A 13602-nucleotide genomic window follows, 5' to 3' on the forward strand; every position below is an offset into this window, starting at 1 on the left:
GTGCCCCGGAGGCTAGAAGAGAACAACAGATCCTCTTGGAGCTAGAACCGTAAGCTACCCCATGTGGTACCTGAACTCAGGTCCTTGGCAAGAACAGCACAGTCTTTTAAACTGAGCTATCTAGCCAGCCCTTGCAACTAGGTTTGTGTTCTTTCCCTTGCAACTACGTATGCACCTTCGTAGAGGGTGGGTCAGGATTGGTAGGTAGACTACTTTCTGCCTGGAGGGCTGTCCGTGCCTTGCACCCTCAGTAGAAAGTCTCATGTCTACCCAAGAGTGCCTTTGACCGCTCCTAGATCAGGAGCACTTGTTTCTACACCCACAGTGACACTGCAAGGAGGTGCAGTGGAAATATGGGAAGAGTGTTTGCTATGTAGATGCAATTTCTTTTTTTTTATTTTTTTTCAGAGCTGGGGACCGAACCCAGGGCCTTGCACTTGCTAGGCAAGCACTCTACCACTGAGCTAAATCCCCAACCCCTTTGGTGAACTTTTATAGTTGCAGGACAAGAGAAAGCCATAAGTCAGTACATATAGCGAAGTTATAGGGAACATCAGGTAGGAGGGCTATAGCAAGAAGAGTCAATCTTTCTTAGGTTTCAAACTAGGTTAGAGTACTCTTAGCTTTAGGGTTGGTGGAAGCTAGGGGTCTGCTCATGCACAGCAGGGGCTTTACACACGTCTGAGAATGTTAGGCTAAGTGTAAAAATAAAGATCATGGCTGGAGGGGTTGGGGATTTAGCTCAGCGGTAGAGCACTTGCCTAGCGAGCGCAAGGCCCTGGGTTCGGTCCCCAGCTCTGAAAAAAAGAAAAAAGAAAAAAGAAAAAAAAAAAAAAAAAGATCATGGCTGGGGATGTAGCTCAGTTGACAGTGCTTACCTAACATCATCCACAACCTTAGCTCCCCAGCCCTGTATAAACCTGAGGCAGTGCCACAAGCCTGTAATTGCAAGCACTTCAGAGGTAGAGAGGAGGAAGACCAGAGCCAGCGTAGGCTACATAGGGGTTTCAGGGCAGCCTAGACTACATGAGATCGTGTCTCAAAAAGGAAAACTCAATGGGCTGGAGAGATGGTTCAGCAGTTAGAGCACTGATCGCTCTTCCAGAGGTCCTGAGTTCAATTCCCAGCAACCACATGGTGGCTCACAACCATCTGTAATGGGATCCAATGCCCTCTTCTAATGTGTCTGAAGACAGCAACAGTATATACATACACACACACACACACACACACACACACACACACACACACACATATACATACATATATATGTATGTATAAATGGGAGATTCAGAAGGGAAGTCAAGGCTAGCAGATGGCTTCTGAAAGGCCCAAGATGCCCTGAGATGCTTTGGGAATCGATCACATTTGATCTCTTCACACTGCATCCTAGTTGAGCAAGGTCAAGTTGTCCGCAGGACCTTAAATAGAGAAGGGACTTCAGGGAATTTCAGTTCAGAAGCCCTTGGTTGTAAGGCACTGTCTACAGAGGGGAATCTGCAAAACTCCCAGTTTCACACCCATGTGGTGTTACTCACAGTTAAATAGTTCAGTGGTTCACAGAGTCCTCCTGACTTAGAGCTCTCATGTTTTAAGTTTGTCCCACGGCTACAGGTTCTGTCATGGGGGAGCAAAGGAATGGAGTGGGGAGATAACTGCAAATTGAATATCCCTCCTAACTTGACAGAGGAAAAATAGCATTCAGAGAAAGCAAGGGTTCCTTACGGTTGTAGGTTAAGCGAGCCGTTTCCTGCGTGTATACAATTGGTACCCAGAGCCAAAAACAAACAAGGAAAAGCTCAGCAGTGTTTTACTTAGACTACAATGCTTTACAAAAGACAGTTTCTTTTTTTTTTTTTTTTTTTTTTTTGAGCTGGGGACCGAACCCAGGGCTTTGCGCTTCCTAGGTAAGCGCTCTACCACTGAGCTAAATCCCCAGCCCCCAAAAGACAGTTTCTTTTTTCAAGAAGTTTAGTCTGGATAGATGAAAATATACTTAAATATACTGTCTACAGTAAATGACGAAGATTAGCCATGTTGGTTTGTTACTTTATCTTGGTTATGAGAAAAATCCATGCAAAACCCACATAGGGAAGGAAGGGTTTATTTTGGCTTCTGGTTTGAAGGGATGCAGTCCCTCACTCCAGGGAAGACATGGCAGACTGGAGGCTGCTGGTTACAGGCATATGCCCTGCACCCAGCCCACAGCTGGAAAGAAAGCAACAAGAAAATAGTGTTTAGAACCCCGACTACGGGATGGTGTCTCCACATTCAGACATGCCCAGATATGTCTGCTAGGTGATTCTAAATCCAGTCAAGTTGGCAAAACAAAACAGCACCCATAAAATAAGAACCATTTAGTAGATAACGTGATTTTTTTTTCCCCTTTGAGACAAAATCTCATTGAGTTTGCCTGTCTAGTCTGGAACTTTCAATGTAGCCCAGGCTGGCCCAGAACTCCCAGAGATCCACCTGATTCTGCCTTCCAAGTGCTGGGGATAAAGCTGCACAGCACTGCAGCCAGCGTTTTCCATCCTTTGCGTCAGTGTTTAGCACATCAGCCTAAATAAAGCCCACAGCTTTCATGTTTCATGGGGGGCAATTGAGGCCATTGAGTTCTCAGGTCTCCACAACTCTCTCTAAGTCAAGCAGCCTTATTCTACAACAGCAGAAACTGCGGAAGTGTTTTGAGACGTGAAGTTCTTGATATAAGGTAGGGAAGCAAGAATAAGCGTCCTGCTCTGGTCTCTCCCAATAGACCATCGTGGCCTGGTATAATCGGTGGACCCAAAGAGAGTAAGTATTGAGTTATTCAGTGCTTGCTTTTTAGACTTCTGCAACAGCGCTGACTTAGTAGCCAAAAGGAGAAGTCTGCCTGTAAATTATTAGTCATCAGGGTAGATGGTGCACTGGCCTCTCGTAGCTTTTACAAAGTACTTGAGATCATTAACTTATAAAGGGAAAAGTTTGGGCTGGAGAGATGGCTAATATGAAAATCACTTGTCGGGGTTGGGGATTTAGCTCAGCGGTAGAGCGCTTGCTTGGGAAGTGCAAGGCCCTGGGTTCGGTCCCCAGCTCCAAAAAAAAAAAAAAGAAAAAGAAAAAGAAAAAAGAAAAAAAAAAAGAAAAAAGAAAAAAGAAAAAAAAAAAAGAAAAGAAAATCACTTGTCATACACCTGTGACGACTGGACTTCAGATCCCCAGAATCCACACGAAGCTGACACAGCAGCCCATATCTATATATCTACTGTGTCTGTGGCTCGACGGGCGAGGGACACGGTTAAATCCTAGGAAGCCCACAGGCCAGCTAGCCTGGTGCACACAGGTACGAACAGGAGACCCTACGAGGTGTAAGACAAGGACTGACATCCAAGGTTGACCTCTGACCTCCAAAAGCTTACCGTAGTACCTGTGTACCAACATTCTCACACACGAATGTGCGTACACACAGGCACACTGTATACACATACATCATTTGCATGCACGTCATATGAGATTGGGCAGACCCATCGCTTTGGGTCTGTGGCGGACGTGACATGGAGCATGTGGCAAAGCAAAATGCTTGCCTCAAAGGCTGGGGAGCAAACATAAAAAGGTAGAAGAGAGCAGGGTACCACGATGCTCTTCGGAGTTTGTGACCCGATGGGGCAAGCTCTCACTAGGTTCTGACTCCCGAGGGTAGCACAACCTTGCAGTTGTGCTACCTTAGGGACCAAGCCTTCTATACACGGGCCTTTGGGGGATATTCAGCACCCCACTTAAAGCACTGACACTTAGAAATGCAGAATGCTGGGACCAGAAAGATGGCCTAGTGGTTAAGTGTCAACAAGGTGGGCTGAGGGTACCTGGAAGAGAATGGGGGACAAGAGACACGAAGAAGGACACCAAGATAAGAGTCTGATCAAGGCAACAATTTTATTTTTCCCCAAGGCTGAATTTATACCATAACAGGTGTAACAGAGGGAGGGGGAAGTAAGAAACATTTGCACAGGCCAAGGACACAGTATTCGTGTGGTCAGGGAATCGACTGATGTTGACAGGATGTCAGAAAGGTCACAGGTTTGTCATATCTATTAGCAGGATGTTGGTTTTTCAGAAAGGTTACAGGTCATCACATTGGGCATCTTGACATCAGATGTATTTCTCAGCAAGGTCAGAGCTTTATCATATCATCCTGACCACCAGATTTGTATTAGTCTTCTGCAGCTGGCTGGGGATTTTCCATGAACCCAGTCATTCTTTTTCTTTTTTCTTTTTTCTTTTTTTTTTTTTTTTTGTCTTTTTTATTTTTTTCGGAGCTGGGGACCGAACCCAGGGCCTTGAGCTTGCTAGGCAAGCGCTCTACCACTGAGCTAAATCCCCAACCCTGAACCCAGTCATTCTTAACGTTAACCATAATAATAACATCAATAATGGAGGGCTTCAAGGGCATCACTCCCAACAGTTAAGAGATGTATTGATCTACTAGAGTACCTGAGTTAGTTCCCAACACCCATGTCAAATAGCTCACAAAAACCTGTAATTGTAGAAGTAACTTTTATTTTATTTGCCTGAGGTAATTGTCATCTCAGAGGTGTACTGCTTCCGTCTGCTAACCTAGACCTAGTCCTGGAAGCTTCTAGCCTCCATACAATCTTATCTAGGCCTAGAAGCTTTTCAGCCTCTGAGACTTACTGCTGAATAAGCAGCTTTTTCTGAACTCTGGCTGGCTGGTTCAACTCAGCTGTTCTGGCTCAAACTCCTCTCCAGGTTGACTGACTCTACCTGGCTTTTCTCTTGGCCTCTGGCTGAATTGCTTTGCTTGGCCACTTACTAACTTTGGCAATATGTTCTGATCTTCTGTCTCCTCATTCTCTGGCTCATTTTGTCTTCATCCATGTCTAGCTTCTTCTCTCTCTGCAACCTGTCTCTCCATTACTGTCCCGGTAAAAACTGCCCTCTCTTAAGAGGGCACTGCTGTCTCTTAAGTCATGTCTCTTTCCTCTGTTTTCTCATGAGAGTTGGGCATATCCTATTCTGTCAAATCTTTCTCTGATTCATCACTTTGTCTGCCCCTCAATTAGATAGAACTTTCAAACATGGGTGCTTCCTTCTACAAACTAACTTTACTTATCTGTTTCTGTGGTAAAACAGCATGACCAAAAGCAATTTAGGGGGAAAAGGGATTATTTCGTTTACACTTACAGCTTCATTACTCTGGGAGAGCCAAGTAAGAATTCAAAGCATCGGGGTTGGGGATTTAGCTCAGTGGTAGAGCGCTTGCCTAGGAAGCACAAGGCCCTGGGTTCGATCCCCAGCTCCGAAAAAAAGAACCAAAAAAAAAAAAAAAAGAATTCAAAGCATCATATCCACTTCAAGAGCAGAGAAAATAGTGTCTGAATCTTCTGCTCGCTTCTCTCTTATACTGTTCAGGTTCCTCTGCCTAGGGAATAGAGCTGCCCTCAAGGGTCCAGGTCTTCCTATATCAATTAACAATCAAGACAATCCCTCACAGTCAGGCCTATAAGTCATGACCTAGAAAATTCTTCCACTAAGACTCTCTTCTCAAGTAATTATTAAATTTTAGTAAACTGATAATTGAAAGAGCCCCAGAGTTGGGGGTCAATCTAAGGCCAGTGGGAAAATTCCACCACAATCCTCCAAGCACAAAAACCCCTCCCTTCCAGGGAGGGTAGGGCTAGTTTAGTTCCTGGAGCAACTACAAGCCAAACTGTCAAAGAAAGCCACCTGTGACTCCCAACCGTCCCCTCCACTTGCAAAATCCAGAACAATTCACTGACCACAAGTCAGTTTGAAGGTCGATTTGCCCCACCGATAGTTCCCTGCCTAGTTACCATTGTTTGAATTCTGCCCCAATTGTTTGAATTCTGCCCCAATTGTTTGAATTCTGCCCCAATTGTTTGCAAGGAATATAACTGTTAGAGTCTGCTCAGGGTCGTCTCCCCTTGAAGTGGGAGGACCCCGACATGTTGGAATGATTAAACTCCTCTTGCTTTTGCATCGATCACTGCCTCTGTGAGTCTCATTCAAGAAGTCCTGGAAGAGGTTCAATTTGGACCTCACAATAACAACTATCCACCATAACACCTAACATACCAACTTTGCTAGCTTAGCAGGCCAGTGCTCTATATAATATTTGACTTCCTTTTGTGATCCTGTGGCTCTCTGGAAACCGCAGCTCATTTCCCTGGCCATTGTCATGAGAAGAACCCCAAATTCATATTATTAACCTTGGGGATATGCAAAATTCAGGAACAGATGAGTGGTTTCTACTAAATTTGTATTGTTTCCACACCATCATAAAATTGAAAAATCACAAGTTGAACTATTGTGAGATGGGCGCTATCTGCATTTCTCCCATCTAAGTGTCGACCAAGCCCCAACCAGCTTAGCTTCAAACTGGGCATGCTCAGGTGGTGCTTCTTATTTTGCCACAGAGAGATATTGGGTGTGAGCTTGACTAGGTTACAGGGTGCCTAGATATTTTGTCAAACCTTGTTCTGCTTCTGTGAGCATGGCTCAAATTAGATTGCTATTTAAACTGATATGCTAAAATAAACTGATTGCCTACTCGGATTGTATTGGCCCCATATCCAAACAGTTGAAGGCTGACTGGATCCAATGGCTCTTGCCTATAATTCTGAGGCATGAAGATTGTTCAAAGGTGTTCAAAGGTATATCTCAGTGGTTGGGGATCTCCCTGGAATTCCTCAGTGAGGGACGGAGGTGTGGCTCACAGGTATAGCACTTTCCTGGGATGTATAGAGCTCAGGGTCCATTCCTAGCACCAGCAAAAAGAAATCTAAATTAGGAGTTACAAGACTCTTGGTGGCTCCGGGACTCCAACTCTTGCCTTTGTGCTCCTGAGCTGCTATTAAAATTCCTGCTTTGACTCTTACCTTCCTGGAACCAGAAAGTCAGACGTGGTATTCTGCTGCTGTGGCGTCAGCTACTCAGAATCCTGGAATTTGGGACTAGCCTGGGCTAAATATCAAGGTTTATCTCAAGTGAGGTAAAGAAGCTTCACATATGGGGCTGGTTTGCACTTTCTTTTCTTTTGTGGTTTTTCAAGACAGGGTTTCTCTGTGTAGCCCTGGCTGTCTTGGAACTCATTCTGTAGACCAGGCTCACCTGGAACTTAGAGATCCGCCTGCCTCTGCCTCTGGAGTGCAGGGATTAAAGGCGTGCACCACCACTTGGCCCCGTAGGTCTCACTGCCTAATTAACTCTATCTCATCTTTAAACAGCTATCTTGCATATTTGGATGGAAGAATTGTCTGTCCCTTCCTTGGTGACTAGACTATAATTGTTCTATCACGTATGTACTGTTTTATCTTTGGTATATATTATATTGTTTACTTTGGTTTTTTTCTTGTTGTTTTAGAGTTTAGACTTAGACATACTTTCTCTGTATAACAGCTTTGGCTGTCCTAGAATTTGTGCTGTCCTGGAACTTGTTCTGGAGACCAGGATGCCTGCCTCTGTCTCCTGGAATTAAAGGCATGTGCCACCACCACCCTTATCATACTTTATCATACATGTTGTTCACAGGATAGTGGGAATATTGTGTGTGTGTGTGTGTGTGTGTGTGTGTGTGTGTGTGTGTACTTTTTCTGAGACAGGGTCTCACTATGTGGACCAGTGTGGCCTCTAACTCACAGAGATCTACTTGCCTCTGCCTCCCAAGGATTAAAGGTGTGTATCACCACACCTGGCTCCCAATCTAGTTTGAACTCTTTTTTTTTTCACAGTCCACAGAGGCTTTTTATTTATGCTTTACATTTAAAAAAAGAATCGCAGGATTTTCCCTCCTGTATATTTTTGTCTTGCCTCTTCACGGTCCATGATGCCAGCTGAGGTTGTCAGCACAAAGAAACCAAATTGCCGTGATGGGAGCAGATTGTTCTGCCATTCCTCTAGGTCTTTGAGTTGAACATCAAATCTAGGGCTTATAACTCCACACTTGTTCAGCCTTCCTGTGATGTTCACAATGATCTTCCCAGCTCCGTAATCATCAGTGATCTCGAATTCACCAATGTAGCCATGCTTCATCATCACAGTTAGGAACCGAACGATGACTTTGGAACACGGCCTGATGAGGACCTGGCGTTTGTCTGCTTTGTTGATGCTCTTTAGAGCATCTGCCAGAACATTCATTCGCACCATGGTGACGGTGAGAGAAGATGGCAGAATGAGAATCGAACTCTTTTTTTTTTCTTCAGCCGACAGCAAGAGGGTTTATCGTACACGAGTTACACTTGGCCACAAGAGAGAACAGAACTAGTCCAGAATGCCAAAGGTCCAGGGCAGAGGGCCAGCGGGACTGTTTTGGTTGTGAGGAAGGTAGTCATTTTCCCAGCTGATCTCGGCGAGGTGACATTCGGGGTCTACTGAGACTTATTACCGACAGCAGCATACAGTCCAACTACTTGTTCCAGCGTTCCGGGCTTCAGCATCCCTTACTTCTGCTCCCGCAGGCTTCGTGGGTGCACAAAATGGTTTACTTGGACCTCTGCCTCATCGCTCTTCTCTTGCGCTTCAGACTGCGCATTCTCTTCTTCCGCCACTTTGCTCTCAAGGAAGATGGCGCTAAGACTGAGCTTTTTTCTTTTTTTAAAGATTTATTTGTTTTGTTTTTTTTTGTTTTTTTGTTTGTTTGTTTGTTTTTGGAGCTGGGGACCGAACCCAGGTCCTTGCGCTACTAAGCGCTCTACCACTGAGCTAAATCCCCAGCCCCAGATTTATTTGTTTAATGTATGAGTCTACTGTCGCTGTCTTCAGACACACCAGAAGAGGGCGTCGGATCCCATTACAGATGGTTGTGAGCCCCCATGTGGTTGCTGGGATTTGAACTCAGGACCTCTGGAAGGGCAGTCAGTGCTCTTAGCCACTGAGCCATCTCTCCAGCCCTAGTTTGAACTCTGGATCCTGCCAATTTAGCCTCCTCACCATGCTGAAATTCCAGGCATGAGCCACTGTACCCTGTGGAAATATCTAATCGTCACTCAGTAGAACGCATATCATCATAGTTGCTCACAGACATAATCATTATGGCTTTCACCAGCTCCTAATTGCTTAATTACTGTTCAAATGTTTATATTATATAGAATGGTTTAGGAGATTGCGTTGTGAGTGATGAAGAGTTCTCGTAATGTTTAGAGCGATTGGCTTTGCTGGAAGGGTGGGAATATATATTCCTTATGTCTCAAATAAAATAACGTAATATAGGCTATTGTATTGTCGTTTGTTTGTGGGAGCGGCTAAGCCAGTGTCTTATGTCGCTCAGACTTGCCTCAAGCTTGCTGTAGAGCTGAGGATGACTTGAAAACTCTGGCTCTCCTTTTGCCACGACCACCCCCACGTCCCTGGAGTGCTGGGCTTATAAACACGTGTCACCATGCTCAGCTCGACTCCTTTTCATTGAGAATGTTTTCATGAATGGATTCGGGGCGGGAGAGGTGGCTCAGGGTTTAAGAGCTCTTTCTCCTCTTTCAGAAGGACAGAGGTTCAGAGCCCAATAACCACAATGGTGGCTGCCTATTGCCTGTAAGCCTAGCTCCAGGGACTGTATGCCCTCTACTGGTCCTGCTGGCACTGCATGCCACGTAGTATAACTTGTGCAGACAAATGCATACGCAAAAAAAAAAAAAAAAAAAAAAAAAGAATTCATCTTTAAAAAAAAATATTGGGGGTTGGAGAGATGGCTCAGTGGCTGGAGTGGTTAAGAGCACCGACTGTTCTTCCAGAGGTCCTGAGTTCAATTCCCAGCAACCACATGGTGGCTCACAATCATCTGTAATGGGACCTGATGCCCTCTTCTGATGTGTGTGGGGACAGTGACTGTGTACTCATACATGAGTAAAATCTTAAAAAAAAAAAAAAAAAAAAAAAAAAAAAAAGGTTAGGGGTTGGGGATTTAGCTCAGTGATAGAGCACTTGCCTAGCAAGCGCAAGGCCCTGGGTTCGGTCCCCAGTTCCGAAAAAAGAAAAAAAAAGGTTAGATTAATCTAGAACAACGGTAATTCTAAATATATATATCTGTGTTATATGCATGTTTTTATAAGGTTCTAACTGTATCTCAATCCCAGATGACGATTCAATTCCTTTCTTGTCAACTTGACAAAAATACCTGGAGGACACAACTTAGAGGAAGAAAAGGTTAATTTTGGTGTACGGTTTCACTCCACGGTGGTGGAGAAGTGAGGCGGGAGCCACTGGTTCCACCGAGGGGAGGGGGCAGAGCTTGTAGCAGCTGTTCATAGCATCAGGCCGGAAGCAGACAGAACAAGTCAGAAACAGGCAGCTAGAGCGAGCCTTCACAGTTTGCCCCTGGGAACCAACCTCATTCCATCTGCTAGGTCCGATGTCACAAAGGCTCCTCAACCTTTCAGGACAGCACTATGAGGGGTTGGAGAGACAGCCCGGCGGTTAGGCGCACATGTTCTTCCAGAGGACCCAGGGGTGGTTCTTAGCATCTATGTTGGGCAGCTCACAGTTGCCTGAAACTTGAGTTCCAGGGCATCCAATGCCCTCTTCTAACCTCCGTGGGCATGACACACCTCTCTGTCTCTGTGTTTGTTTCTGTCTCTGTCTCTCTCTCAAACACACACACACACACACACACACACACACACACACACACACACACTCACACATATATAAATTTAAAAGTCTTTTAAAAATAAAGTCATGAAAACCAGCAGCTGAGAGCCAAGCGTCAAACTCATGAGCCTGAGGAGGGCACATCACCTTCCAACTGAAGGAACAAGTTGAAAACGATATGACATTTCAAGTTGAAATAATACCTCCTGGTTGGTTTCTGTGCTTAAACCTTAGATGCTGCTTCTGAGGAGCTAGGAGTCTCCTTCCCTCCCCTATACCCTCTCTGTCGCTGTGATAAAATACCATGACTAGAAGCAACTTGAGGAAGAAAGGATTTATTTTAGCTTATGGTTCCAGAGTGATAGTCCATTAATGGTGGGGGAGCCATGGCATGGGGGAGGAGCCCTAGCATTGCGGGAGCAGGTATAGCATGGGGAGGGAGGCATGGCATAGATGGAGAGCCATGGCATGGGAAGCAGAGCTATGGCATGGGAGGCGGAGCTATGGCATGGTGATGGCGGCAGAAGCGGGAAGCTGGCCAATCACATTTCTTCAGCTTTGGGGGTGGGGAGGCAGAGAGAGGTGGGGGGGAAAGCAACGACGACAAGAACTCATGCAGGAAGTGGGACAAGGCTATAAACCCTCAGGCCCACCCCCAGTGACACTTTTTTTTTCCAGCAAGGCTCCACCACCTAAAGGTTCCATCACCACCTCAAACAGCACCACCAGTTGGGGATAGAGTCTTCAAGTGCATGAGCCTCTGCGGGGCATTTCTCACTCAAACCATATCCTTATCAATTCTCTCACCAGCTCCAGGCTTCCACTGTTCTCAGAGGTCTCTGTCTGGACCAAGGGTTTCCAGGTTCTTGGTATCTGTTCAAAGAGTAGAGGAATCATGCATGAATAAGCGTGGTAGTGAGGGGGTTGACTCAGGCAAAGCAGAAGAGCAGCCAGGACATGCAAGGGAGCTCTGGGCTCTGAGCAAGCAGGCAACTCAAGGGTTGGGGATTTAGCTCAGTGGTAGAGCGCTTGCCTAGCAAGCGCAAGGCCCTGGGTTAGGCTCCCAGCTCCAAAAAAAAAAAAAAAAAAAAAAGAAAAGAAAAGAAAAAAAAGAGTGTCTGCTTACTGACAGGGACTTCCTCTCATCCACACAGGAAAAGGAGCTGCCTGATAGAGGTAGGGTGGGGGATATTCTGTGTGTGTGTGCATGTGTGTGTGTGTGTGTGTGTGTGTGTATTTACATGTATGCATGCATAGGTACACATGCATGTGGAAGCCCAAAGTTGATATCAGATGTCTTTTATACAGGAGGAGAAACTGGTTGCTAGGGATGGGGATAACATTCTGTGGTGTGTGTATGTTGTATGTCTGTGTATGTGTGTGCTGTGTGTGTGCAGTGTGTGCATGTGTGTGCTATGTATGTGTGTATGTGTGTGCATGTGTGTGCTGTGTGTGAATGTGTGTATGTGTGTTGTGTATGTGTGTATATATGTGTGTGTGTATATGTGTGCTGTGTGTATGTGTGTATGTGTATGTTGTATGTGTATATATGTGTGTGTTGTGTGTATATGTGTTTATATGTGTGTGTATGTGTGTATACATGTTTACATGTTTGCATGCACAGGTACACATACATGTAGAAGCCCAAAGTCGATATTAAATGTCTTCCACAGTCACTCTTCACTTTATTTATTGAGGCAGGGTCTCTTCCTGGACCTGGAGCTCACCAATTCAAACTAGCCTAACAGCCAGCAAGCCCCAGAGATCCTCCAGCCTCTGCCTCACCAGTGCTGGGATTACAAGCATGCGCCCCTGTTCCTGGCTGTCTCTCATGGGCCTGGTGGTTGACCTCAGGCCTTCCTGTTTGCACGATAGACACCTCACCAAATGAGCTATTCTTACTCCCAGCCCCTGGACCATATTTCCCCTGTTTATGAGCCTACCCCACGGCCTAGGAAGAAAGACACAGAATAGTTTTTGGTGGGCCAGGAATTAGAGAATACATAGTTCTTTTTTTTTTTTTTTGGTTCTTTTTTTCGGAGCTGGGGACCGAACCCAGGGCCTTGCGCTTCCTAGGTAAGCGCTCTACCACTGAGCTAAATCCCCAGCCCCTGAATACATAGTTCTTATCTACCATGCATGGAACCTTATGAGTTCCTTCCCCAGCACTACCTTAAATCAGGCATGGTAGGAGGCAGGAGGATTAGAAGTTTAGGGCCATCACATTGAGGAGGTTGAGATTAGCCTTGGTCTATGAGACCCTGTCTTCAAAACAGAACAAAAACCGAACAACAAAAACCATCCCCCTCAAAATAAAACAAGAGAAAACCAGCCTCTAATAATTCCTAATAATTCCTAGCAGGTTCTCTTTGATTCAGCTCTAATTCAGAATGTCTTTTTTTTTTTTTAACAATAAATCCCTAGTCTTGGTTCCTAGTAGATTCTGAGTGGGAGGCTTGGCAGATTTTGTGATGATTTCCCAGGAGTCCTGGTAACACCCGTGAGTGTACCTTATTATGATAAAGAAGTCTCTGAACCTTCTGGGTTCCCTACGGAGATTCATAATTTGTTCCCAGAGCAGGGGCAGGGAGGAACAGGAAAAACAATATGCCGCCTTGAAACCAATCTCTGGACTTGGAGCAAACCCACTTGAGTCTCTGGTCCGTTTTCTCTGCAGAATGTGGTGTCAGTGCCCTGACTCCTATTGTTGTGGATAACGACTGCCACTGTTTTTCAAGTCAGAGATTATACTTTACATAAAAGCCTTAGTCACTTTTCTCACTGCAATGACAAAACACTTGATAAAGTAACTTAAGGGCGGGAGGCTCACTGTCTGAGGGTGCACAGTCCCTTGTGGTTGGGGAGGATGGGGGCAGAAGCAGGGGCAGGGGCAAGGGCAGGGGCAGGGGCAGGGGTAGGAGCAAGAGTAGGAGGCAGCTGATCACACTTCATCCAGTCAGGAAACAGAGAGAAAAGAATCCTGGAGCTCAGCTAGATTTC

The 13602-nt window shown here is 45.4% G+C and overlaps 2 protein-coding genes and 1 non-coding gene across 3 annotated transcripts in view; 1 reads left to right on the top strand and 2 right to left on the bottom strand.

Moving 5' to 3' along the window:
* The window catches only part of Hint1l2 (histidine triad nucleotide binding protein 1 like 2), an 865401-nt gene extending 857209 nt beyond the window's left edge, over positions 1-8192 (bottom strand). Inside the window, exon 1 of the mRNA XM_039089889.2 lies at positions 7710-8192. The gene's annotated coding sequence lies outside the window, so the exon portion shown is untranslated. The remainder of the gene's footprint in view (positions 1-7709) is intronic.
* Positions 5225-5305, top strand: Trnap-agg80 (transfer RNA proline (anticodon AGG) 80). Its single transcript has one exon. It is a non-coding gene; the product is annotated as a tRNA-Pro (tRNA).
* On the bottom strand, positions 7737-8166 carry Rps15al1 (ribosomal protein S15A-like 1). The gene has a single exon (XM_039089851.2). It carries the CDS (start codon positions 8164-8166, stop codon positions 7783-7785), a length of 384 nt encoding a protein of 127 aa, XP_038945779.1. The 3' UTR covers positions 7737-7782.
* Positions 8193-13602: the final 5410 nt, after the last annotated feature.

The sequence above is a fragment of the Rattus norvegicus genome, chromosome 12 (assembly GCF_036323735.1).
Source record: "Rattus norvegicus strain BN/NHsdMcwi chromosome 12, GRCr8, whole genome shotgun sequence".
NCBI lineage: Eukaryota > Metazoa > Chordata > Mammalia > Rodentia > Muridae > Rattus > Rattus norvegicus.